Genomic DNA, 26,469 nt, shown 5'->3' with positions numbered 1-26,469 from the left:
TCCTGCTCACATAAACTGTGTCCTAGGATTCTATTCTGGGACTTACCACTAATCCTGCCTGGAAAGTAGCACGGTACAGAAGACAGCAGTTAGTGGGTTACCCAACAGTTAACCTCACCTCATGAAAGTCTCCTTACAGCTCGAAAGTGATAAAATCTGCTAGAAGTTTTGACATTCAAATATTTTCAACACATTTGAGAGATTCCAGCTCTTTCCCCTTTGCAGGGGTGCAAAGTAAAGGAATGTTCTCAGAATATAGAAGGCATAAATCAGCAGTCACCGCTCTTATTAGGCAAAGAACGTTCATCTCTATAATATTTCAATTTCTCTCCCAAATGCCTGGTCATTTTCTTGTTCAACTATCTACTACGGAGAGCATTTCTTGCTTTTTGTCCCGAAATGATAAGAACGGATGCTCAGTCCTAATGCACAATTTTTTTTAAATGATAAAGGTAACATCACATTATAAGTCATTTTGGAGACAAGAAGAGGAAATAATCACTCATCCATTCATTCCAGCACGTTAGCTTCTTAATGTATTTTAATCATACATTTTTTTGTCTTTTTTTTTTGTCTTATGGTTTTTATTTCAATGAAGTTGAAATTTTTATGTATTTACAGGAGTTTTAGGCTCCTGAACTTCCTCTCCATCCCTCCTTCCCTCCCTTCCTTCTTTTCTTTCTTCAATCACAACAGCCCTCAAACTAGAACAAGGTTAAAATTCTTGGCCATAGTTTACAGAAAAGGAAACTGAGATGCAGGCATTTGACGGTCAGTTGTTCAGCATCAGAGAGAGACAGGAGGTGTCCCTTTGTTTTAAAGTTCTTCTTGGCCAACTGCATGCCCAGGGAGCTCACATCTGCTACTTCAGCCCACACAAACTCATGCGTAGTGAGAGGAGAGCCACCGCCATGACTCAGGGGAGAGAGGTGGGGCAGGGGGTGACTTTGAGAGGTGCTGATTATGAGTCTAATCAGCGTGTGCCTGTCCAGAAGCAATTAAGCCAGTTTTCTCATGAGCTGGACAGTTGCGAAGAAAAAATTCACCCCAATACTCCGCGTAATAGCAATACTGGAATAGGTACATATCTTTGCCAGAGGCTGTTTTGGTGAACTTCACTCCCTTAAAATGACAAATTATAAAAAATTCCGTGTCCTTGTTGTCATAGGTTATATTCCACAGTTGATGCCTACTCTAGCAAATGCTCTCCTCTGAAGATTGCAGGAAGAAAATCTCCCTCAGAGGACATCCAAGATGGCGCCGGTGACCCACCCTCCAACTCCAATTTGCCTCAGAGGTTAACTGCCAACTTTCCCTAACTTTCCCATGGCCCTGTGGATTCCCAGTGCCCTGACGGGTCACGAAAATGGAAGAGAATTCACACCGGATAGAGGACAAATAGATGGAAAGATGGAAAGAGAGGTGATAAAGCAAGTACAGTAAAATGTTGAGAAGGATCTAGGCAATGAGGAAGTACGTGCGTATGGTAAAAATCTTTCAGATTTGCTCCATGTTGAAATTTTTCATACGAAAATGTTGTTTCAAAAAAGAAAACAAAAGAGAGCGAGCTTCCCAGGAAAATGTTTTCCTAAGTAACAAAATGCTGCTGGGTAGACTTTTTTTTTTTTTTCCATGTCTCTTCAGCTTTGTTCTCCCCTCCCTCTCACCGTGTCCTCCTGACTTCTGTGAATTTCTTGGGACCATGTCCCTAAAGATGACCAAATTAGGTCCGAAAGCACGGGGCCAACCCCATTTTTTGGAGAGGACAAAAGTGAGTCCTAAAGAGGGGAACCAACCTGTCCCAAATCAAGCCATCACACAGCAAGTTCAGGAGCCAAACACGGCTGTCCTGTGTTCCAGGAGACACAGTGTCCCTGTACACTTTCCTTCCCAGGGGACGAACGGTGGGACCTCCTTCTTGTGGGACTTTAATCAGAAGGAAACTGGAAAACTAACGTGTCTGGAAACTTTAAGTGGGGGTTTAAAGCGAGCTGGGATGCTGAGGATGGCCCACGAACCAGCAAAGGTAATGGGAGAGCTGCCCCAGTGAATTTGATTCTACGGCTGATACGGGGCTGTTATTAAACCTCTGGCTTTGTTCATAAAGGCTGGGCTCCCTAGAGGAGACGTCCGGGGCTGTCCAGCAGCGATTAAGGTCACCTTCATCCGCTCAGGTCACTTCACCTGCTTGATCCAAGCTCTTATTTTGCAGGAATAAAGGAGACAAGGAATTGCACGGCTAGTTTTTTGATTTTCTACCAGGTGTGAGGCACTGGGCCAGAAACCACAGGAAATATTTAGAAAGAAAAAAAATTGAGCAAAACACAGACTCAGGAAACTCACCATCCTGTTAAGGCTATGGGAGATGTGAAAAGAGTGAGTGAAAGGTTACGTATTGAATTGCAGAACAGTGATGACCCTTTTCCTAAGACCAATCCTATTTAATAGCCCGATCCCAGTGGGCAGGAGGGGAGGTCGGGAGGTCCCGGGGAAACAGTACAACCCGCTCCACAAAAGGTTTGCCTCTTACATCTGCTTTTCAGGCAAAATACTGAATGCCCATCAGATTTGCACACCCTGACCTCCGAACGGCCAGACCCAATTGATCTTTATTGTTCTCAGGTCTCCTAGCTCCTGCTTGTCTTCATTTAGGATAAACATCACCCTCCCTGGCATCACACTGAGCCTCCGTTTCCTCTGACCTCCCTGGATGCATCTTAAAATATCCTTCCAGAGCCCAGTGGTTCCACTAAGGCTTCATACAAGGCTCCCTGCTCTCCCTGTCCTAAGAGTGCGAGCCATCCCTGATTTGCCCGCTGACTTCTAACGGATCGCTCCAAGTCTGTATTGCAGTGTGACCCCTGTGTCTGATGAAGGCTCCACCCTGAACGCACCCCCCGACCTCTCTATGCATCTCCAACAACAACTTTTCATCCGTGCTCACTCGCCTTCACCCATTGCCATACCCCGAGGATGAACATTTGGGAAGAGTCCCTTCTAATTCCTTGGGATTCTCCCAAACCTACCAGACACCGAAAGGTGAGGATTCACCATCCTGCTGTGGGTCACGTCCCTAGCTCTAGCCCAAATGACAGAAGTGGTTCATCGGTGGGAGCTCTCCCCGACACCCAACATCCCCTCCATTAACTCAGTCTATACTCACGGCCCCATCAATCTTCCTAAGGCATTTAAGGGCATACATCATTACGCTGCTCAGACGCTTTCCCTATTTCCATAGAAAAGAATTGCAGAACTTTCCAATGGACGTTCCAGATCTCCCACCAGGAAGTTCTAACTTTTTTCTTTCTCTTCTTTTCTCATAATCCTCTTCATAGACGAAATAGCCACCCAGTTAAGCGAACCTTCTTGCCTCCACACAGCAACAGCACCCACGTGTACCCCTCGCCCCACTTCGCGGTGGCCCCCACCTGGAATTCTTCCTGACGTCTCCCTGCTTGTCTAATTTCTACCCGTTTTTAATCATCTCATCTCCTCCAGGAGGGCGTTAGCTCAATGCCCCACCACGCACAGCTCGCTCCTGCTCTCTCAGCTCCGAAATTCTCTGCAACTTGCCATCTGCTCCCCCTCACCTGGTATTGTATATGCTGCCCTATACTGCAGACTACGTCCCGAATCCCCCCACCAAATTGCAAGCTCCTGCCCTAAGGGGGGAGAAAGTATCTCTTGGAGGCTCAAAAAAGCTGGGTAATGGTGCTAGAGGTCAGGAAGGAATGAAATTCCCAGACTCCCGTTCTGATTTCATCCTTGGCCAAATCCACAAGGCGACGTACATGGAACTGCATGGCTCAGATACAGGCAAGGGTGGCTCCGAAGAAGGAGCCGACCCGCAGAGATGCACGAAGGAGTTTACATGCAGTGGATTCCTCGTCCAATCAGGGAGATCTCTGTCTCCTGATTTCTCTGTCTCCTGATTATTGTGACTTGTGTCAGAGAAAAAAGTGGGAAAACCTTTTTTTTGAGAGAGAGAGAGAGAGAGAAAGCGTGCATGAGTGGGGTAGAGGGGCAGAGGGAGAGGGAGAGAAGAGGGAAAGAATCCCAAGCAGGCTGCCTAATGAGCCAAGAGCCCAATGCGGGGCTCGATCTCATGACCCTGAGATCATGACTTGAGCCGAAATCAAGAGTGGGACACTTAACCGACTGAGCCACGCAGGTGCCCTGGAAACCCATTCTTTTTTTTTTTTCTTCTTAAAGATTTTATTTATTTATTTGACAGAGACAGTCAGCGAGAGAGGGAACACAAGCAGGGGGAGTGGGAGAGGAAGAAGCAGGCTCCCAGCGGAGGAGCCTGATGTGGGGCTCAATCCCAGGACTCCAGGATCACGCCCTGAGCCAAAGGCAGACGCTTAACGACTGAGCCACCCAGGCGCCCCCCCCAACCATCCTTTAAATGAGACCTTGTTAGAAATCCAAACTCCAGGTCCCCACACGAAGCCTACTCAATGGGATTCTCAGGAGCTGGGGGTGGGGTAACTGAGACATCTTTGACGTACAACCTTGTTATTAGTTTCCGATGTACACCAGAATGATGTGCTATTTGTATATCTTGCAAAATGATCACCATTTGAAGATTAGTTAACGTCCTTCACCACACATAGTTACAGAACTGTTGACCTCCTGATGAGGACTTTTAAGACCCACTCTCTTAGCAACCTTGCAATATGCAAATACAGTACTTTTAACTATAGTCGCCACGCTGTCCATGATGTCCCCATGACTTATAGATTTTATAACCCGTGTCCCCCTTCACCTATTCTACCCTTCCCAACCCCACCTCCAGCGAGCACCAATCTGTTCTCTGCATCTATAACCTTGATTTGTTTTCTGTTTTTAGATTCCGTATATAAATGGGTCATGTGGTATTTGTCCTTTTCTGACTTCTATCACTTGGAATTATGGTCTCAAGATCCATCCACAGTGTCACAAATGGCAGGATGTCACTTTTTTTTTTTTTTAATGGCTGGTACTTAGATCTCTTCAAAGGGGTGTTTCTGGGGTTTTTTGTTTCTTGGTTTTGGGGGGATTTTCTGGATAAATATCCAGAAGTGGAATTAGTTCTATTTTTATTTTATTTTTATTTTTTTAAAGATTTTATTATTTATTTATTCGACAGAGAGGGAGACAGCCAGCGAGAGAGGGAACACAAGCAGGGGGGGTGGGAGAGGAAGAAGCAGGCTCATAGCGGAGGAGCCTGATGTGGGGCTCGATCCCATAATGACAGGATCACGCCCTGAGCCGAAGGCAGACGCTTAACCACTGTGCCACCCAGGCGCCCCTCAAATAAATAAAATCTTAAAAAAAAAAAAAGAAATTGATTTTCCATTGCTGTTAGTGAACTTTGCCATTGACATTAAGTATACAAAACGTATGAGCTGCATGATGTCTAAACACCTACAAAAATATTTTAATGTTAAACACGCTGGAGATTCATTGCCCATACCACACAACTATACACTTTAAGATATCCAGACGCCCAGCACTGTGTATCTTTTTATAAAAATAAATTCAGACATTTGTATAACTGAACACCTTTATCCATTCAAATGAAATTCTTCTCTCTGTTGTTTGAGAATCACGGACAATAGGACTTCAGCATGTTTCTGCCTGTTCAATACTGTTGGGAGTACGAATTCAAACAATCACTTTGGGAGTCAAGTCAGCAGAATGTTTCCAACCTTTGTAGCCTTTGACCTTTTGATCCTATTTCTGGGAGTACGTTCTAAGCAACTTGTACTCAATATAACAAATAGCATTGTAAACAAAGATAGCCATCAGAGCGCTATGTATAAGTAGCCCCAAATTAAAAAGTACCTAAAGGCTAAATGACAAGCCAATTATGATACATTCTTTTTTATTATTATTTTATTTATTTATTTGAGAGAGAGAGCACAAGCACAGATAGGGGCAGAGGGAGAGAGAAAGAATCCCAAGCAGACTTTGCTCTGAGCGCAAGCCCGAGGCGGGGCTCAATTTCAGGACCCTGAGATCATGACCTGAGCCAAAATCAAGAGTCCCATATTTAACAGAGCAAGCTACCCAGGCCCCCCTATGATATGTTCTTAAAGGGGGATTTAGAAGTCACTGCAGTACTTATAAGAGGACTAACAATATAGCTAGAAAATGTTTAGGGACACCTGGGTGGCTCAGTTGGTTAAGCGTCTGCCTTCAGCTCAGGTCACGATCTCAGGGTCCTGGGATCAAGTCCCAGGTGGGCTCCCTGCTCAGCGGGGAGTCAGCTTCCCCCTCTCCCTCTGCCCTTACCCCAGCTCATGCCCTCTCTCTCTCAATTAAATACATAAAATCTTTAAAAAAATAAAAAGTTTATACTCTACTCCTAAATGATAAAATCATAAGAAATTATCCATATGCCCTGAACCAAACGAGGTAAACAATTTTTAAAAAATAGGTGGTGAAGAATAAAATGTCTGGGGGTACACCCTTCAGACTGGTTACCAGGACAGTCTAGTGCATTTGCTGCATTTTCTGCAATGCACGAGAGCACACGCAGTCAGCGGTCCTGTTCACTCCAACAGACGCGTTCCTAAAATCACGGCACTATATAAAAACCACACAGTAAAAACCACAGGGCTCAGGGGGATAATGGAGTTAGGGTATTACGCTCTCAACTTTATCAGGGCGATATTTTTAAGAAGATACGGAGCTAATAACAGCGGTGGTACAGTTTTACACACTTGGCTGGTTCAGAAATTCATACCGCCTGCAAAAACCAGGACGCTTGACCTTGAAGAAGCCCTCAGTCTGCTGGGGGCTGTGGGCACTGGAGGGTTCCAGCCCGTTCCTGTGAAGAGCTAGAGAGAGGGTGTTCGAAAACTGGGACCTACAGCCGCACACCAGCCAGGGCCGGGTGTGACTCGAGACTTGCGGTGAACGGACGTGGCTGGCGGGTGTCTGAGGCTTGGGACCCCGTTCCTGCCAGGCTGGCTTTAGCTGAGTGCCGTTTTCTGCATTCGCCCAGTGCTTCTTGTGCCCCAAATCTGCATAAGCGAATGTGATCGGTATCATACAAGAGGCTCGTAATATATTAATTCCGTTGGCACACACTCCTGTTTTCAAAACAAGCATCGCAGCAGAGCTATCTTGCTAATAGGCAAATAAACTTGAATATGAGCTAATAAAATCCTATTTGTAAAGTTGTCTACACACCCTGCACTGTCTCCAAGCACCCAGTCACAGGGACAAAGAATTAACAGAACCGATTCGGCTTGGCAGCCGATTATGCAAAAGCAGCAATGAAGGGACTAAATTCTGCTCTCCAATAAGTTGTGTTGCATCAATTTTTGAAGACGTATCTCTAAAGTGCTGCTTGATGATGAGAACAGCTCTGAAGCTGTTTTCATAAACTCTGGTCTATCAGATAAGCATCGCACCAGATGACCTGGGGGTCATTTCCAAAGCTAATGATGAGATTTTATGACAGGATGCTTTTTGTTGTTGTTGTTAATAACGAGGTATTTGTTTGGGGAGAAGAATAAACAAGCTGCCATCCCAGAGGGTTGAGATTTACTACAAGCTCCATGAATTCCACACAGGAATTGAATATAATAACGGTAAAATCCAGTCACGCCATCCTGAGCCTAAATAGTTCAGATTTTTTCGCAAAAAAAAAAAAAAAAAAAAAAAAGGTTTAAAATACATTTTATGTTTTGTTGGAGTGGCGTTTTAAACAACCGCAAATATGTGAAACATCTCTGATCTCTGTCATTTTTATATGACCATATGCTGTGAAATAGTCCAAATTACTTTCTTCTGATTCTAGAAGACACTAATTTCCTTTACTGTGTTACTGTCTCTGTGCCTGCAGAAGAGAACCCAGACACTCAAACCTTTTCGCTTCCTAAATGCCACCTGAGCACAAGATATCGAGTTTTCCTCTGATTTTAAAATTACCTTGACTTAAGCAAACACACAAAAAAGGCCTTTCCTGGGAAACCGTTTGTCCGGCGAGACACTTCCTTTTTTTCTGATGGATGTTATAAAAAGGGAAGAGACTCATTTGGCAAAGTATTGTACATCATTACTCAAATCTGAGTTCAATAGTTCAGATTTTTTAGAGGCCTTGGGGAGGAAGAAAAAGAACTTTCTGTTTTCAGGGGAAATGATTTTGCCCAAGTCTTCTAGCACAGGGCCAGCACATTCTGCAACATTCTGACAAGAGGCATACATAAGTCAGATGTCCAGATCGATATACCGAAATTGTTTCCATAGCTAATTACTTCTCAATTTTTAAGAACGTCCTGTTTTGAAGGGCAGTGATTTCACCCAACCTTTCCGACCATGCTGGCACATTATGGGAACGGTTTTACACAAGTCACACATTCAAGCCAATACAAGAACAGAGTCGTTTAAATGAACTGTTATTTGGGTTTTTTTTTTTTAAATAAATAAAGGGTAAGCATGCTTGTAAACATCGAGCCAAACTATAATCTATCCATCTGATGCAGTCTGCTACACAATCAAGGGGTTGCAGGTGGAATGAGACATTTAATGTCTAGTGCATTTCTAAGCATTTCGTAACCATCATCTTTTACATTTGCAGAGCGTTGTTCCTACATTGTATCATTTGCTTAGTAATTTTCAGGTTTCCCCTCCCTGAGAAATTAATCATCTGTTATAAGAAACCGTATGTGAAATACCATCTATCTTTCCGAATGCCTTACTTTTAAACCAGAACCGCCATATAGAGTAACCCCGGGCACGGGCCTCGATAATGTGTGCGTAGATGACACAGCTCATGAGATTTTGTCGTTTGTTAATTTCATAGAGGCAGATGATTGAAATTCCTGCGAAGACAGTGTCGCCATTCAGTATCCAGAAACAGGGGCAATGTTTCTCTTCGAAAAAGATCGAGTGGACAACGTTACGGTGGAAACTGAAAGGACAGTAAATTGAGGGTCTCAAGAAATTTACTGGAAACCCCTGGTTTAGACAAGCATGTGACGGGCGAGACCGTATCAGGAGCAGAACTCGAAACATCTGATACTTGGGTGTGCGCAGGGGAGAAATGAGATGATGTCATCGAGGGAAGAATATAAAAAGGAATTTCAGCATTGATGAGAGAGCAAGAACACATAAAGCAGTTAAATTTCTTTGTTCTCTCTCTCATGGAACTTTCAAGCGAGTGTGCAAAAGACGAAAGCTCGTAAAGCAAGTGCATTTTCCTTTCCACACTTGCAGTGGGGTTTGGAATAGGCTGGTGCAGGGCAGCCTTGAAAAGATGCAAAGATTTTTCAAGAAAACAGGCGTATCAGACACTGCTCGTGATCAATAATTAATGCCGAAAACCTTAAGCATAATTAAAAAAAAAAAAAGTCCTAGCTAAGACCTTCTGATAAAGAAACTCGTGATCAAGTCACCAAGCCTAAGTAACCACACTGATTCAGAAGGCAGGATATACAAATGCAATAACCAGATGAAAGCCCACTAAGCACGTTTTAAACCCTCCTTCCACAAGGTCAGTTCTATCTACTGCCGTCATGGTCAGAAAGCATGGTACGAAGACCCCATTGGTTGACTCCAGTCCAGACAAGAGGGAGGAGAAGGACACGCGGGCCAAGTTCATCACCTTCCTGGCATCTTCTGACTTATTTCCATGTACTCATCAAGGCTGGCGTCTGTCACACGACGGCCACCCACCTGGTCTCAGGGTCACCAGTAACTTCCTACCTGATGAGACAGACACTCCGCGTCTCAAACCTCTATTCCCCCCTTTCACAGCATTTGATACCCCTGACCTTAAAACTCTCCCCCTCTACAACCAACATTCTATTACAAAAATTTTCAACATGGCGAAACTGGAAGAAAAATTTTCAACACGGCGAAAACTGGAAGAAATGGTGCAGCAAACACCCTTTGCCCGCCAACGAAATTCTAAATATGTATTTTCGTTAAAAATCTATATTTGTAATATCACATTATCTATACATGCCTCATCTTATCTTTTTTAATGTGCTTCAAAGTAAATTAATAGACATCAGCCCAGTTCCCTCTCTACACTTTCCGCATGCATGGCATAAATGATGGAAACTATATGGAGTAAAAATATAAAATGTTTTCCTGGTCCTGCTCTCTTTCCCCCACTCCTTGCTTTCTGCTACACTTTCACCTCTCGGCTTTGCGACGGCTGGCAAAACCTCAACAATCATGGCTTACGTGGTTCCCAAGCCTGACCTCCCTCGCAGCTCCAGCTTATCCTGAAGCCCTTTCCACTTCACGCCTAAGACACAGCTGTTTGGTCTCTAAGACACACCTGTTACTTCTCTCTGTGTTCCTTGACACCCTCGCAGCTACTAATAAATACACCTGAGTTAGAACTCTTCAAATAGTCTCCCATTTCTCCTCCTTCCCTCATGCCTAGCATTCCACATGAAGTTTTATAACCCCTACTACCAAAACTTCTGGCAAATCTTTCTCCCATTTCCCACACCCACCGCCCAGCTCCAGTTCAAGCCTCCATCGTCTGTCCTCAAGATTCTGAGACAGCCACCTGGCTCCGTCTGCATCTTCTACCCTTACGCCAGCTGGGATTAGGTGTCTACAGCAGAACCAGATCTCCGGGATCAGTCCTCTGCTGGAAGCCCTCACTACCCACTCGCCATCCCTGCCTCTAGAAGTGTAGCGTCCAATACAGGGGCCCCCGGCCTCGCGGGGCTATGGGACCCATGACATTGGCTAATCAGAATGAAGACGTTCTGCAAGCATTTGGAAGACTCCGCAAGAAAGATGTAAAATGTCTCATCCAGAATGCTTTGTTTTTGATTACCTGTTGAAATTAACATATGTCAGACGTCTTGGCTTTCAATCAAACTCTTCCCAAAATTAATTTCACCTCTTCAGTCTTACTTGTAAGGTGCCCCTAGAAAATTTAATATGGCTGATGTGGTTCCCATTCTATATATTTTAAGTAGACCACACCCAGCATGGAGCCCAATGTGGGGCTCAAACTCCGGACCCTGAGATCAAGACCTGAGCGGAAGTCAAGAGTCAGGGGCTTAACAGACTGAGCCACCCGAGCGCCCCTCCCATTCTATTTCTATTAGACTGTACTGATCTAGAAGAAAGTGCATCTCCTCAAACACGACAACTACTAATCCTCAAAACTCTTTCCCTACGCTTGGCTCCAGACACGATGTCTCACCCCCTCATTTGCAAAGACAATGTTGCATTCCACCACATGGCGGGATGCTTTCTCATAACAGTGATCAGGTGAGGAAGTATGACCTCCTCGTGTCCCCTGGGATCCCTCCAAATGCTCTGCAGGATGCCCCGGGCATCCAGAAGACAAAAGGGAAAACAGAAGCGCAGGGGTAGATGTATAAACCAACACGCCCTCGAGTACAAAGTCAAGGAAACATCAGAACGGAGTCTTAAGCTTTTTAGGAAAATGACCAAAGGCTGCTTTGATTTGCGTTTATGTGATTTCTCTTCCGAAACACATCGTGCGTAGCTGAGCGTATAATCACCTTTACGTGAAATGCCACCCTCCTGCATAAATCTGCATATTTCACAAACTTCCCACAGGTCACTGCGCTATGCACTTTTGGGGTGAACTATCCTATTCTCACACAACCGCAAGGAGCTCTGCTATTTCCGAGCTGGATCCCAAGCTCAAGGTTACTTCCACGTCATGCATCACGCCGGCCAGGAATGCTGGTGGAGGGTACTCACCTGCGAGTAACAAGATTAAGTAAAGAAAGGGAAATCAACACATTTGAAGCCTTTGGCGGATCCTAGAAGGCTGCACACTACTGGCCGTGAGCCAAAGGACTGTTTTGGTAAATAAAGTTTTATTGGAACACAGCCATGCCTGCTCATTTACATACTGACTAAGGCTGCTTTTCTGCGACAAAAGCATAGCTGAGTAGTTGAGACCACAGGGTCCGGGAAGCCTAAAATATTTACGATCTGGCCCTTTCCAGAAAAAAACTGCTGACCTCTGGCCCAAACCTGATCAGTTTTTCATTAAACTAATAGTCAATCTCTTACGTGGCAGAATGAGCTCCACGTCCCGGAGATAGAAGGTTGAAAAAGACGAAGGTGATGATTCCACAGCATGGACCGAGACTCCCATGCAGTTTCTAGAAGCACCCTGGAGCACATTCATTTTGGACGACTCAAACAGGACTTCTGCTCCGACAGCCAGCATTTTCAAACTTGTTTTTCCCATCGAGAGCCACTGTAACAAGAACATGTTACCGCTACCCCTCTCTGCACGCGCTTATCTATGCATACGTAAATATCCGAACCAACTTTGTCAAGATAGTCCCTGTCTTGCTTACTACATGGGATCAACTCTCTTATTTTATCCTATCCGAGAGCCTTTCGTTTAAAAAAAAATAACAACGGATTTTATTATAAATCCATGTCTTGTGATTCACAGTCTAGAAGACTCTTGGTTTAACACCAGCTTTTGATGGTCTACTTCTGGTCCTCACCAGAGACCCCAGGTTAAAAACTAGCAGCCATTGACCTTCAGATGAGACCGATCCACTCCACCCATGTAGAATTGTGTTTTTAGCACTGCTTTTGGTTATTTAGAACTGCTATGTTATTTCTCAGTAATGTTTTTTAAAAAGTCAGTGTTCCTAGGTTATTCTGAAAAATCAGAGGGCATGGCAATAATGAGTCTACTTTCTTACTTTGGTAACAATCAGCTGAAGCTGAGAAGTGATTTCTCCCATGCTTGTTGCCAACTCACCACCCTTTGCCACAGGGCAAATGCACCTGAAAATCCCAAGAATTTTCATCACAGGCATTAGCTCCCCATGACCTCCCCCCCAAGATAAATATAAAACAGATCCAATTTGTTTTGTTTCCATCATTAAACCTGAGCAGAGCATTCTAGCAACCCTCTGGCTTTGGGGAGAGCTTTTCTAACAGATACTTTTGTAATCCCAAATCCTCCCACACCAAGAAGAAAGAGCGAGACCTCATTAGAAAGAAAAACAAGTCGCTTTTATTTCTTACAAAGAGAAAGAAAGAAAGAAAGAAAGAAAGAAAGAAAGAAGAAAGAAAGAAGGAAAGAGAAGAAAAACCCACAGCATTTGATGAAAGAATGACAAGAATAATTAGAGTCCACCAAGAAATTTTTAAAAATTAAAAAAAAAAAAGATGCCAGACTTTGTTTACTCAAGAGCTTTGTTTGGGAAATGAAATAATTTCATCTCTGCAGCATTTTCCTATAGCCAGAACTTTTTAAACTATCAAGTTCGAACAGACGGGGCTCCGGTTTGGGAAGGTGATGAGACACGCAATTAGCTTTAGTTGCAGTTTAATCTGGTTTTGTTTTGTTTTTTAAACTACGCGAACTTTGTAAGAATCGCCGAAGATTTATGACCGTACCAAACACATCCATCGTTTTTGACTTTGTCCTTCAAACCAGCCTGGCAACTTTGGTATTTCCTATCGAAAGGAGAGATCTAACCCAAGCAAAAACCCTGGAAAAGGGAAAAGGAATTTTATTCCCATAATGTGATTGATTACTTCCTACTCTGAACACTCGAGAGAGAAAAAGCAAACTTTAAAAAAAAAAAAAAGAACGAACGAAAGAAAAAGCAAACTCCTTCCTGTCTGTACTGGGATTTCCCCCACGAATCTTAAACAAGCAGGCAACGACCATAAAATACAGATTATTCACGAGGACCCACAGGCCAATCGTGCTAGCTGGGTCCCCAAATCCATATGCATCAAAATACTGGGGAAGTCATCTGAGATGAAAACCGGCCATGAATTGACCACTGACTCAATTTAATTCAATGCTTTAATTCACCGATTCTGGGAGTAGAAACACATAATGCTATAACTTGGTCCATTCTCCGGAATGTTTCTGTCGTGGTTGCCAAGCCTCCAAAGCTGAATTTTTATCTTCTGGAGCATGGAACTGTTTCTTAACTGTATTCTCCAGAATGGTGCCCTGGAATTAGAAGGCCTGGGTTCTTGTCTTTTAGCTGAACGTTGAGTGAGGCATGGAGGTTCCTTTGTAAGCAAGACGATCTTTATCTCCCAGATGCTTTCTAACTGCAGCAACCTTTAGAGTCTATGATTCTATCCGGCTGGAAGCAAAGGAAATTCACATCACCAGCCGGGTCTTACGTCGCCATGACCTGACCACCAGACTAAAGGGCTTGGCCCTCATGATGACCGGCTGTCAGCAAAGCAATTAGATGACGGTGACTCATAAAATAATAATGAAGACAGACAGAACAGTGCTTTGGGGTGACAATTAGGCTGTACCCTGTTGGCAGTATTAGCATACTTAAAGTAATAAAAAAAAAAAAAGCGATGTCCATCAAAAGGTGCACACACCGAGGCCTGGGTGGTTTCAATCGGTTAATCTACCTTCGGCTCAGGACCTGATCTCAGGGTCCTGGGATCGAGCCCCTCATCGGGCTCCCTCATCCTCTGCTGCTCCCCCCTGCTCGCTCTCTCGCTCTCTTTCAAATAAATAAAATCTTAAAAAAAAAAAAGGGACACACATAGAAAAGAGTGAGAAATCAGGACGCTGGCAGGGACTCAGCCATGCTCAGGAGAAACAGGAGGTCGGGGGATTCTTATAGGCAAATGGGAGCCCAGGACAGCGTGATGACAGGAGCAACGAGTCAGAACCAGCCGCTCGCCTGGCATGAGCAGCGAGCAGCCTTCCGATTGCACGTCCGACACTATTTTGACTTTCCCATAGGGCAGTTTAGGAGAAAACTTGCTCATGTGGACCACTACATAGCTAAGAGTTTGGGTGTTTTTGTTTTTTTTTTTTCATAGTTATTGTGGTTTAACGGATGGGGGAAAACCAAATGAAGGGCCAGGATTTCTGCTACGCCCAGTAAGATGGATTCTGTAATCAGATTACTCTTTTAAAAAGAGAGGGAGAGAAGTTGAGCACAAACACAAGTGGTTTAGTTTTTCCATAAGGATCCATGACTCACAACGATCTAGAACCACTTCGAAAAATTTATTTTTTCAACTGTACGTTGATGCATTGCCCAGTTTTCTAACGAAAGGTCCAAGACCAGGATCAAACGTGCCCCTTCCCACGGGGCAGCCTGTCAACACCCACGATCTCCGAGCCACTGACGGAACCACACAGGGGTAATTCGGAGAACACAACAGAATACCCTGGTGGGGGGGTGCTGGCAAGCCGGAGGTGGCCGGCCCGGGACCCAGGACCAGCTCTACCATGCACTTGGCTGTACGACCTTGGACAAGGTACTTCACCTTTCTGGGCCTCTGTTTCCTGATCTCTAGCAGCAAAAAGTGATAGGTGACAGCAGGGGCTGCAAGCATCAAATGCATAGATTTGGAAGCCTCCGCATGAAAGATCTAAAAGGTCTCATGCAGAATGCTTTGTTTTTGATTTTGATTAACTCTTGAAATTATCCTATTTCAGACGTCTTGACTTTCAATCCAATCGTATTACTAAAATACCCAGAGTACACGCGGTAACACCCAGCACAAGGTAAGGCCTCACCAAACGTCACTGAATTGTTACCTTCCAGCTAAAATAAGAGATCATCCAGGCAGAAGATCAATGAGGAAACACTGACCTTGAACGATCCTTTAGACCAGATGGACCCCACAGACATACACAGACCATTCCATTCAGAGCAGCAGAAATACACATTCGTCTCCGGCACACGCAGAACGTTCTCCAGGACAGATCACATGCTGGTCCGCAACACCAGTATTAACAAATTTAAGAAGCCTGAAACCATATCAAGTCTCTTTTCCAACCGGATGGTATGAACTAGCAATCAATGACAAGGGGAAAACTGGAAGCATCACGAATATGGAGAGATTTTTAACAACCTGCTCGTAAAGCAGTTTTCAGAGGGAAGTTGATAGTGACGAGTGCCTATGTTAGGAGAAAAGAAAGATCTCAAGTGGGCAACCTAACCTTCCATCTCAAGGAACTAGGAAAAGAATCACCTCAGCCCCAAGCTAGCAGAAGAAAGGAAAGGACAAAGACCCGAGCAGAAATAAATGCAGTTGAGACTAAGATGATATATTTCAGCAAATGTCCATTTCAGGGTTCAAATATTTTGCAATTAAAAAAAAAAGGTTCAAAATGCATGGAGAAGATCGTAGAGCAACTTACGATGGAAAGATGCCAAAGGGCAGGTAGGAAATGGTATTCAATCACAGGAATTATCTTACCTACACTAGCCTTAATAGCCCGTTCTATGCACAAAACAGGTATATAAAACTAATTCACTCAACGGGGTGCCAAGGTGGCTCAGTTGGTTAAGGGTCGACTCTTGATTTCGGTTAAGGTCATGGTCCCAGGGTCGTGACAGTGAGCCCCTGGGGTCTGCTTAAGATTCTCTGTCTTCCTCTCCCTCTGCCCCTCCCCACCTCTGTCTCTCTCTCTCTCTAAAAAAACAAAAACACAAAAAAAATGGATCCAATCAAGATAAGGGAATAATGATGAAAAGGCATGCCGTGGGCGAAGTTTTATTTTGCTTACACGAAAATGTAATGTGGAGAACGCTATTTTTACCCTTGTTAAAAATATCAAAGGAAAGGTTTCAAGGGAGATTTTCCTTACTCTGGTAAACCAGAATCGCAGATGCACAACTGTGTGTTTAAAAACAGAAGCAGAAAATGCCAGCGTGCCCCCCAGAGGGGACATTTTGAGTCCAATGACACGGGACACCGGGCTCCATAGTCCCGGCAGGAAGAACCAGCGTGGGTGCCCAGGGCCTGGATCTCCAGTGTTCTAGAAGTTGAATTCTCTCTGATCCTTCCTCGTCCTTGAAGCCTGCGATCGCTCTGCACCTGTTTTGCTCGCATGGCTGGTCTCATAAGCCACAGGGTCTAAACCAAAGGCCAAAGCACCAGGTTAAGTGAGCGGACAGAAGATCTGGGCTGCGCTGGACCTCAGCCACAAAGAGCAGTCATTCCACCTCGTAAGCAGCTTCCCCACCCGACAACTGCTCCTCCCATGTCGTAGCCGAAAAGCCAGACGCCCACGACTGCTTTTCCTTTGACCTCTAACGGCAGTTCTCTGTGCTCTCAAAACCCTGTCCTTGACATCGAAGTCTTGGCTCTCCAGCACGAGGAGGATTCGGGTGGACAGGGGTGGGGGACTTCTTATACCTTCTCCACGGTACATGGGCCAGCCATAAAAAAAAGAGAAGGAGAGAAGAAAAACAAAACGGTCTCTGTGTTTGTTTCAGGGACAAGAGAGTAGGAGGGGAGCCGTGAGCCAATTTTACTGGGGGATCAGCCGAGGGAAAGATCAGCATGTCTGGGAGCAACAGGTGCTGGCAGGGGCAGGGGAAGCTGGCAGGCCCGCGCCGGGGGGCCTTCGGAAGGAAAGAAGGAGGAGGGCGGAGCCGGGAGCCGGCGGGCAGAGAGGAGTCCTTCCGTAGGAGCCCGCATCCCGTGAAGCCGGGAGGCATCTCCTCCCTTCTTTGTGGGTGTGGCTGTCTTTCCTTTGGTTTTAGAACGATTTCAGATATTAAAACTGTTCCCAAAAAAACAACCCACAAAACAGCAAAAGGGCGCCTGGGTGGCTCAGTTGGTGAAGCGTCTGCCTTTGGCTCAGGTCATGATCCTGGGGTCCTGGGATTGAGTCCTGCATGGGGCTCCTTGCTCAGTGGGGGAGTCTGCTTCTTCCTCTGCCTCTGCCTGCCCCTTCCCCTGCTCATGCCTGCTTGCTCTCTCTCTCAAAAACAGAAAAAAAAGTGCAGAAAATTCTCCGATACCCCTCCACCCAGATTCCCCTACGGTTAGCATCTCACATTACCCTAGCACAGCGATCAAACCCTAGAAAACTGATCCTGGTGTCATTCCATCAACGGACTACAAGTGTATTTCCCATTCTTCCATCAGGATCTAATCAAGGGTGCCCCACCCCGTTTACTCGCTAGTGGTTAGTCTCTTGTCTAGGATGTGTGACCCTTTATCAGCCTTACTTTGGTTTTCAGGATCTTGACATGCTTTAAGGATACCGGTTAGGGGATTTATTCTGTAGCGGCCCTGCTTGGGTCAGTCGGATGTTTTCTCCTGATTAGACTGGGATGAGGGACTTGGAGGAAGGACACCCTACAGGTGACAGGCCCTCCTCGCTGCGATACACCAGGAGGTGCCTGCCACACAAGGCAGTGTTAACCTTATCACCTGGCTACAATGGAGTCTGCCAATGTCGCCTCTGTAATGGTCCTGTTTTCCCCTCCCCCTTGCGTAACTTTCACCTGACCACCACCCCTCCCCCGCCCCCCACCGGCAACCCCCTGGAAGGGCTCCCTGGCTGGGACTTTGAAAGCACCCTCCTGTGACACTGTCCCTCGTGGGTGGGATCTTCACACTGCGTCTCCGAGCATTCAGGGTTAAAACAGGCTTCTGTGTGCTGCCTGTTGGGAACCATGGGACCCTCCTCCAGAGCCCCTCCGACACGGGGGAAGGACTAAGGCTGCGTTACTGCTGTCGAAATAAAATCATCTGGACGTATTTTCATTTGAAGCCGGCTTTCAGAAACAGAGGCAAAACACACTAACGAAACTAATCTGGGGCATCTGGCATTCCTTTTCACTCGTGCACATTTCCAATATAAATCTCCTAATCATTTATATCTTGTTTCTCAGGTTTATGGTGAAGGCGAGTCTCTTTTATTTCTCTCCAAAGAATAAACTCCCTGCCTACAAGGAGTGAGCTCAAGCACAGCTCAGCCACGCTGAACAGAGGATCCGGGCTGTCGGTGCTACCTAAGGCGACCTGCCCCGATTTCCCTAATAAAGCTTTCACTTCTCTATGATAACTGAGGTTTTGCAAGTTCAGCGGCTTGCTGACTCTCCCTCCCACTAGGTGGCGCTACAAGTCACCGTCAAAGTGGGCTGCTCTCCACAGTCTTTGGGTGAAGATCCTGTTTTTCAACTGTGCCAGAATATGCCACCCCTCGTGGCTAGTACTAAATTTCATTCGTAATGAACACTCACCCTTTTCTTCTCTTTTCTTTTTTACATTCACTGCCATCTGACAGCTTCCGAAACAGGTCAAATCTGAACTTCTGGGATACCGTCCTCAAGGGATCACAGGGCAGCGTGGTAGTCATGACCGTGTGAGTAATGCAAAAAAATCAAGAGTAGCATCACGGGACACCCAGCCACTGGGAAGATGCTTCAGGTCACTTCCTCCATTCTCACTTCTGGTTTCACACAAGTTTATCTATTAACTGTATACGATCCCCCACGGACATTCTTAAACTGTATCAAATGAGCAAACGCTGTCCAACACTTTAAGACATTCTCATAAATGCAAGGACTAGGGAGTTACCACATTATGGTTACAATATTACTCCGATTCTGTATTAAAGGCCTATCTTCAATAAGAAATCTCAAGTTCGTAATTGTAACTCACCACCTCAACAGAAACCAATTTTCGAAAAGCGGAGAGTCTAATATCACTGGGAAACGTACCAAGAGAGAGGACTTTCTTTACCAGCCAAGTTACTATTACTTGGGGCAGGAAGATGTCCCCTCCCCCAAGGAAAAGTGCTACGTGTGTGAAGTCCCCAACGGGGCCGGCAATTTGACTGATGGTAATTGCAATCCGCAGTTGTTCACATGCATCCCTTAGAGATGGGAGGCCCTTTCGTTGTTTATAACAAGTAGGTTTGTTTGCTCTGTGACACTCTTCCCCTTGCCATGTGAGCATCTGGTCTATGTAAGGTTAGCCCCTGATGTCATTAATTGCACAGGCTTATTATTTTATTCCCATGACCCCCTCCGAAATACAGATTTGGCACGTATGCTCTCCTGGCCAATCGACAGACTTATGCATATGAGACAAGTATTTTGGCCAGAGGGTTCTTCTTTTAAGGGGAGGGCAGATCACGATATATGGAGGATTTTTCGCTCTGAGAGACAGCCATGCCTTTCACATACAACGTACCAGCGCACAACAAATCTCATTGTTATAAAGGAATATCGGAGCACACGGGGTCTTCCCGTTTCTGGCTGTAACAAACGTGGGTTTTGTTGTTGTTTTTCATGCCTGGACTCAATAGTCCCAAAGCCTGCTCCCTATTCCTGGGTGTCTGAACCCCTCTACTCAGGGGTTCCACAGGCACTTAACTTGCCTGTTACCAAGTGCATCCCTTTCCCCACCTACTGGGTGTCTGCTCTCGCATGCACGCTGGGGGACACACACATACTCACAGGAACCAGGCTGTTGGACTGGGTTTGCTGGGACTGGTATTGCTGAGTCGTCTAACAGGAGGCTAAGCCCAGTGCAGAGACATTTCAGCTAACAAACAGCGCTGTGGCTTCTCAAAGGGGCTGTTTGCAGCCTCTCAGTGAATACAGAGTGTGTACTCCCCGAGCGCTCCTGGGAACTCTACGCATGAGAGAAATCGCACCCTCTCCCCCTGGAGACAAGCACCCTAGACTCGCGGTCCAAAGCAACGTCTCTTCCCGATTTCCTCCTAGCCCACATCCCTTCCCACTCTTCTTAACTCTGCTCTGAGGACAGGGGAGCTCTCTCTGGACTTCAGTCCATATGACCTTGCATGGGTGGCCAGACTCTGCAGCAACCTTGGCTCAAATTTCATTTCCACCCCTTCGTGCAGAAGGGGCTTGTGGTTCAAGAGGGTGGGAAACTGCACATGGTGGAACTACGCAGCTGCTTCCAGCTGCTAAGGAAGGCCGGTTTCTCCTGATAGGAACCGAAAGTTCTTCTGTTCCGTCTGCCTCTTCAGTCGACTTGGAAAACAAGGCAATGATCGGTGGAGGCCAGAAATTTTTAAATTTTGATGCAGCCGGAGTGGGGGGGGGGGGCAGAGAACCAACTCCTAAACTCCAAACTGAGTGATCTCTGATCTTCCTGGATGCCATAGAATAAAATATTTTAGGGATACTCTTCCCCACTCAAATTATCCAGTATTGCTAAAGAAAACACATCGTAACGTAGGAAAGAAAGGTGCTGGCACTTTTAGAAACATGGAGCACTTACTATCTTGCTCCAAAATTTGAGACGAGATGGAAATGTCACGGAAAATAAAGTGTTATTTATATATACATATATGTGCGTGTGTGTGTGCGCACAGATCTTTAATACTTTATAAATAGGTATCTTCTGTCTTACCAAAAAAAAGAAAAACAACACAACACACCTTTTTGTTGGCACAGAAGTACATAGGGAGAGAGGGGGGCCTTCTTATTCAATTCTAAGTTCACCTGCTTTTGAACTACAATAGAGGTGTTTGACTTCCAGAAGATTCCGGAGTTTTTTAAGGCCAATGCAACAATTCCCCACTTTCCTTTATGCACCCGCCACCCATATAATGGAAATGCAGACTGCCCATTGCAAAGCATTGCTTTCCCATGACACTCAAGCCACAGACATTTGTTGTCCTGATATCATGTCTGCTAAATTAAGTCATGTGGAATGTTTTTTAAAACCCCATCAGGGTGGTGTTTTCACATGCAGAAGACTCCACTCAAGCACTCTCTATTATCATTCACACATTTCCTGGCATATAAATATCGGCCTTTTTTCATCTGTTCTAGAGTAGTATTAGGGCATATTCAAGCAGTTAAGAGTAACTTCCTTTTTTAGAGATTTTGAACAAAACTAGCTTTCTTGGCTTTACAAGAAATCTGTTCAAAGGAAGAAACTGATTATACTCGTCTCCAGGACGCAATTTACAAAGTACTTTATGTTTTCTCTCAGTGAGGGAAATTTACTGAAAACACCCCGGCCACGGTCTCGGGGTCATTTTCCTTCTCAAACTCACTCTCCATGGCGTTTTCTTCCAACTTTCTAACAACGCGCTTCTCCCTTTGTCTGGACAGTAGGGGGCACTGCCTCAACGAACTATTATGGCCAACTGTGAGATTTCAAACGAGCGAAAAAACACGGCTGGACAGAGGACTATCCCATGTCAATGGGCATCTAAAAAAATATTTTACACATTTTTTTCTTCCATAATTCACTTCACGGTGCAAACACTGGAGTTTTCTTTCTGTTCATGTTGGGGGGGAGGGAGGCAGGGGGAGTCAGCAGTATGTGGTAGAAACCCCATACTACAAATTTGGGGCTGATTCAAGAAGGTCTCACCGAATTCCTAATTGTAAACACTGGTTAAACACGAGCAGTAACGTGCACTTAATACAGGTTAAGTAGTATTCCGTGCAAGAGACTTTTTTTCATAGTTTTCAGTCTTTCTCACAAACATCAAACTCCCAAGTCCAGAGCCAAGACGAAAGAGAACTGTGGCAAAATTTCATCAAATAATCGCATAATCCAGGCTGCCTAGTGGAGGGTTTTTTTTTTAATAAGAGTTTTATATGTAATTGAGTTAAACTTAAATTTATGCAATTTGCAATAAAAACCATTGCAAATGCTAAAACAAAGACATTGCTCCGACACTTAGAAAATTAAATTCACCAAACCATGAAGTCTACCGTGTATTTTTTGTGACCATCATAAATTGCATTATAACACTCCTCCGCCGAAATTACCAATCCAAGGAGAGATTTACTTTACAGCGTGCATCTAGTTTCCAAAAGAGAGAGTGACCTAAAAGTTTATGACTCTTTCCTTTCTTTTTCTTTCTTTTCTTTTTTCTTTTTTTTTTTTTTTGGTTAATACTTGTGTTTCTAGTTACCTTGAAACCTCCCTTCTCTTATGTGAGCTTAGAAAGGCTCACGGAAAATAAGATCCAGGTCTGTGGATATCCTGTGCCCCCATATACTCATTTCTGGAATAAGAAGAAACAATCCTACTTTGTGGAACGAAGGTCTATATGGCAAAATGAAGGGAAAGGGTTTTAGTATTAAATATTTCACTGTATTTAATGGCACCTCAGAGCCGAACGTTGTCTTAGACCTTTCGTGAAGTTGGCCTGAAATGTGTTCCCTTACAGTACCATATGAGGCCCAATTCAATGCACACTGCTATAGATAAGAGTTTTAGGGGTCTTTAATCACTTCTTTCTTGTGTCCTTGATGGAAAAAACAGAGCTGCCTTTGTGCTAAAAAGAAGGACCTGTTGTTTTCAGATTCAACAGGTCATTTTTATAAGAACTTCCCAGAGAATACAACATAAATGACAGAAACACAAGGGGATTTTTTAAGTGGCTAATGATTTTAAATGATATATATTCTATATTAAGGGAAGGTTGTTTGTTTTTCTTTCCAACAAATGGAAACTTACTGTTTTAAAAGTGTTTAATGTTTGAACTTGACTTTTAGGACTAAATGTTTTCTCCTAAGTTGGCTTACTGTAAATTCGGCTCCCGAAATCAGTCTGAGGGTGTGCCTGACCAGCCTCAAGTAAATAAACTTGTCCGATCATGTTCATTTCTGCTTGGGAGCTGAATTCTTTATTTAGTGGACTTTTGAAACAGATCTAAATTGTGCTGTCACGTCTGTAATGTTCTTTCAGTTAAAATAACAAAGAGAATGCATACTTAATGAACAAGATAAAACTTTATAAAATGAAAATTCTGGCCACATGATTTTGGGGTGTTCTCAGAGGAAAGAAAACAGGCCAATATTTTATGGCAAATAAAATCCAGGTGACACTAGGATTTACTGGAGTTTGGCTGATTCCATTATTGAAGGTGGTCTAAATTTGAGAAGACTGGCAAATTTAAGATTAAGATCTGAATCAGACCTGTTTCCTAAACTTTTATTAGGAGGCTTTTTCACAATGTAACCAGTGTCCCTATTTTTCCCCCTTTCTTCTTTTAAAGAAAAAAAGAAATTGGCTACCTCATGTGTATAGAGAATTGTTTGAAGATCTTTAGGAAAGTTTCAGCCAGGCCAAAAACACTAGGTACTATTCCCTTTCAATTTAGAAAACACTTTCCAAAACTCATTCCTCAGCACAAACAGAAGTTATTATCCAGGAAGCCCTAAGCACACTGACTGGCCAGCTGCTAGCACTTGCGGGAACATATATTTCCCAACTACCTGGACTCTGGTTCTTGACACTTTTACTAAGTCTCTTTATTACTTACCACCTAGGGCAATGACCTGGCAAAGGGTCAATGTAAATGAATAGCTGATGGCAAAGACTGCGGGAGCCCCAGTGCATGGTTCAACAGATAAAGAAGAAATAAAAGCACGCGTTCTGGGGGACAGAACGCACGGACTAGGCTGCAAGGCTAATTCGAGGAACAGGTTTCTCACTTAGGAGGTATCTCCCCCACCACCACCCCTTTGGCTAATAACAGGGCTACTTTCACGGAGCAGGAGGGAAAGAGGGGATTGGCTGTGTGAAGCAGAGGAAATCCCAAGGACTAAAGAAAAAGTGCTTAAGGCCAAAATTTCCCTCCCACCGCCTCCCTCGACACCCACTTCCCTGAAAGCAGAAGGAGCGGTGGGGAACGAGACCCCTCAACTCGAGAGCAACCGTTGCAGGAACCCGGGAGGGAGGCGAGCAGGCGGGGGGGGGGGGGGAGTCCTCCCACCCCACGCGCCCTGCCCCCCACCCCATGCCCACCCCGGCTGTGCCCCGAGCCAGCTCACCGGTACCAGGCGAGGCCCTTGTCGTAGCTGCGGTCGAAGAAGTGGGGCTCGGCGCCCACGGCGCGCACGTCGGGGTGCACGCGCAGGAACTCGAGCAGCGCCCGCGTGCCGCCCTTCTTCACGCCGATGATGATGGCCTGCGGCAGCTGCTTGCTACCTTCGTCCAGCAGCAGGGCCAGGGTCCCCGGCGGGGCCTCGGCCACGCTGCTCCCAGCCCCGGAGCCGCCGGGACCTCCGGCCAGGCCGGGGGGCTCCTCTTCCCAGGCCGCCTCCTGGCCGTCGTCGCGCGGCGCGGGAGGCCGGCGTCTCCTCCACTGCTGCAGCTGCAGGAGGCGCTTCCTGTGCGCCGCCGCGGGCCACACCGCCAGCTCCCGCGGGCCTCCGGCCAGGGCGCCGCGCCCCGGGGCCCCCGCGTCGTCGCCGCCGCCCGACGGCCGCACCACCGGGCCCGCCAGCGTCTGGCAGCGCTCGGCCAGGCAGTAGAAGACGTACAGGGACGTGAGCAGGGAGCAGAGCATCAGCAAGAACTTCCGGAAGATGCTGCGGGACAGCGGCTCGGCGGAGGTGGGGTGGGCGCCGGCCGGGCCCGGAGGGGCCATCCTAGCCGGAGGCGACGTCGGGCCGCGCGCGGGCCATGCTAGGCCGGGACTCCGCCGGGTGCCGCGACCTCCTGCGGGGGGCCCCGCATCGCCCGTGCGTCCCTGCGGCCGTGCGAGCTGCCCCGGGGACACGGAGCCCCGGGCGCCCGGCACGGGATCCCTGCCTCCGGTCGAGGGGGCGGGAGGGGGTCGTGGTGCCGTGCTTAAGAAACCATCGTCTTAGACTCGCCCCAGTCCTGAGCCTTCGGGTCGCGCTCGGCGCCCGGCTTCCCTGGGAGTCGCCGGAACGCGTAACGCGGGTCCCGGCGGCGGCGGCGGCGAAGGCGTGCGTCTCAGCCCCGGCCCCAAGCGGCCTCTCGGCGCGGAATCCGGCTCAGCGATCGTGCATCCCTCGCTCGGTCCCGGGGAGGGGACTCGAAGCTCCGGGGCCGCGGAGCTCCGTGCGCTGCGGACAGCGGAGAGCGACAGTGCCTTCCTTCGGTCCGTGGCCGCCGGGGCGCGCCCTCTGCGCCCCGCTGCGAAGTCCCACCGACTCTCTCTGCCCCAGCGGGAATCAGAGGCCCGCGGCGGGACGTGCACCTCTCTTCTCGCGCGTCCGGCTGCTCCAAACTGCCCTCGGTCCCCACCTGGGAGCTGCGTGCCGGAGTCGGGCTGCGCGGGACGTGTCAGCGGCCGTGCCACTGCGCTCGCAGACGCTCCACCGCCGCCTCCGGGCGGTCGCCGCCGCCACACGTGGGGCGCGGAGGGCAGCAAACTTGGCGGTGACGTCAACGGCCCGGGCCGCACCAGCCCCCGGACGAGCGCGGCCGGGCGGACGGGGTAGGATGGAGAAAAGGTGGCGCGGACCCCGCAGCGTCGGCCCAATGACATCGGAGAGGGCGGGGGCGATCGGGGCGACGCCCCTTCCCCACTCCGCCCTCCCTGCACAGCCGCTGCCTCGCCCCCTTTCCGGCGAGCGGGGGTCTGCTGGGGCTCCGGGGTAGTCTGACTGACAGCTAGGGCCGGCCGGATCCCCGGGGGCCTGACTTCCACCCGAGCCACCTCGCCGCCTCGGCTCAGCCCTGACTGCCTCCGAGTCCCTGCTCCCGCCTCTGTCGCTCCGTCCCCCCCCCCCACCCCGCACCCTGCCACCTCCCCGGCCCTTTGGAAGTTAGTTGCAGTTGCCAGTACCCGCGGCACGCCACGCCCCCGTTTGTCTGGGGCGAACTGAATTCCTCCCCGGGCCCCGACTTGCACCTACCCGACCGTCCGCTGCGGGCCGGGAGCGAAGCCTTTTCGCCCCTCGGCGGTATTTTATTTTGTCTTTCCTTGTGCCTGTTTCGCCTTGTGTTGGTTTAGGATGATCGAGAGTTCCCCAGGACCGA

The 26,469-nt window shown here is 46.9% G+C and overlaps 1 protein-coding gene across 1 annotated transcript in view; it reads right to left on the bottom strand.

Moving 5' to 3' along the window:
- HS3ST3A1 (heparan sulfate-glucosamine 3-sulfotransferase 3A1) overlaps nucleotides 1–25,169 on the bottom strand; it is a 95,072-nt gene extending 69,903 nt beyond the window's left edge. The window contains exon 1 of the mRNA XM_026521029.4: nucleotides 24,507–25,169. Coding sequence (XP_026376814.3) covers nucleotides 24,507–25,105 — 599 coding nt within the window. The 5' untranslated portion in view covers nucleotides 25,106–25,169. The remainder of the gene's footprint in view (nucleotides 1–24,506) is intronic.
- Between the last annotated feature and the right edge of the window lie 1,300 nt (nucleotides 25,170–26,469).

The sequence above is a fragment of the Ursus arctos genome, unplaced genomic scaffold, assembly GCF_023065955.2.
Source record: "Ursus arctos isolate Adak ecotype North America unplaced genomic scaffold, UrsArc2.0 scaffold_14, whole genome shotgun sequence".
NCBI lineage: Eukaryota > Metazoa > Chordata > Mammalia > Carnivora > Ursidae > Ursus > Ursus arctos.
Note: the sequence above shows the minus strand (reverse complement) of the source record. Positions and strands in the feature narration are given on the sequence as shown.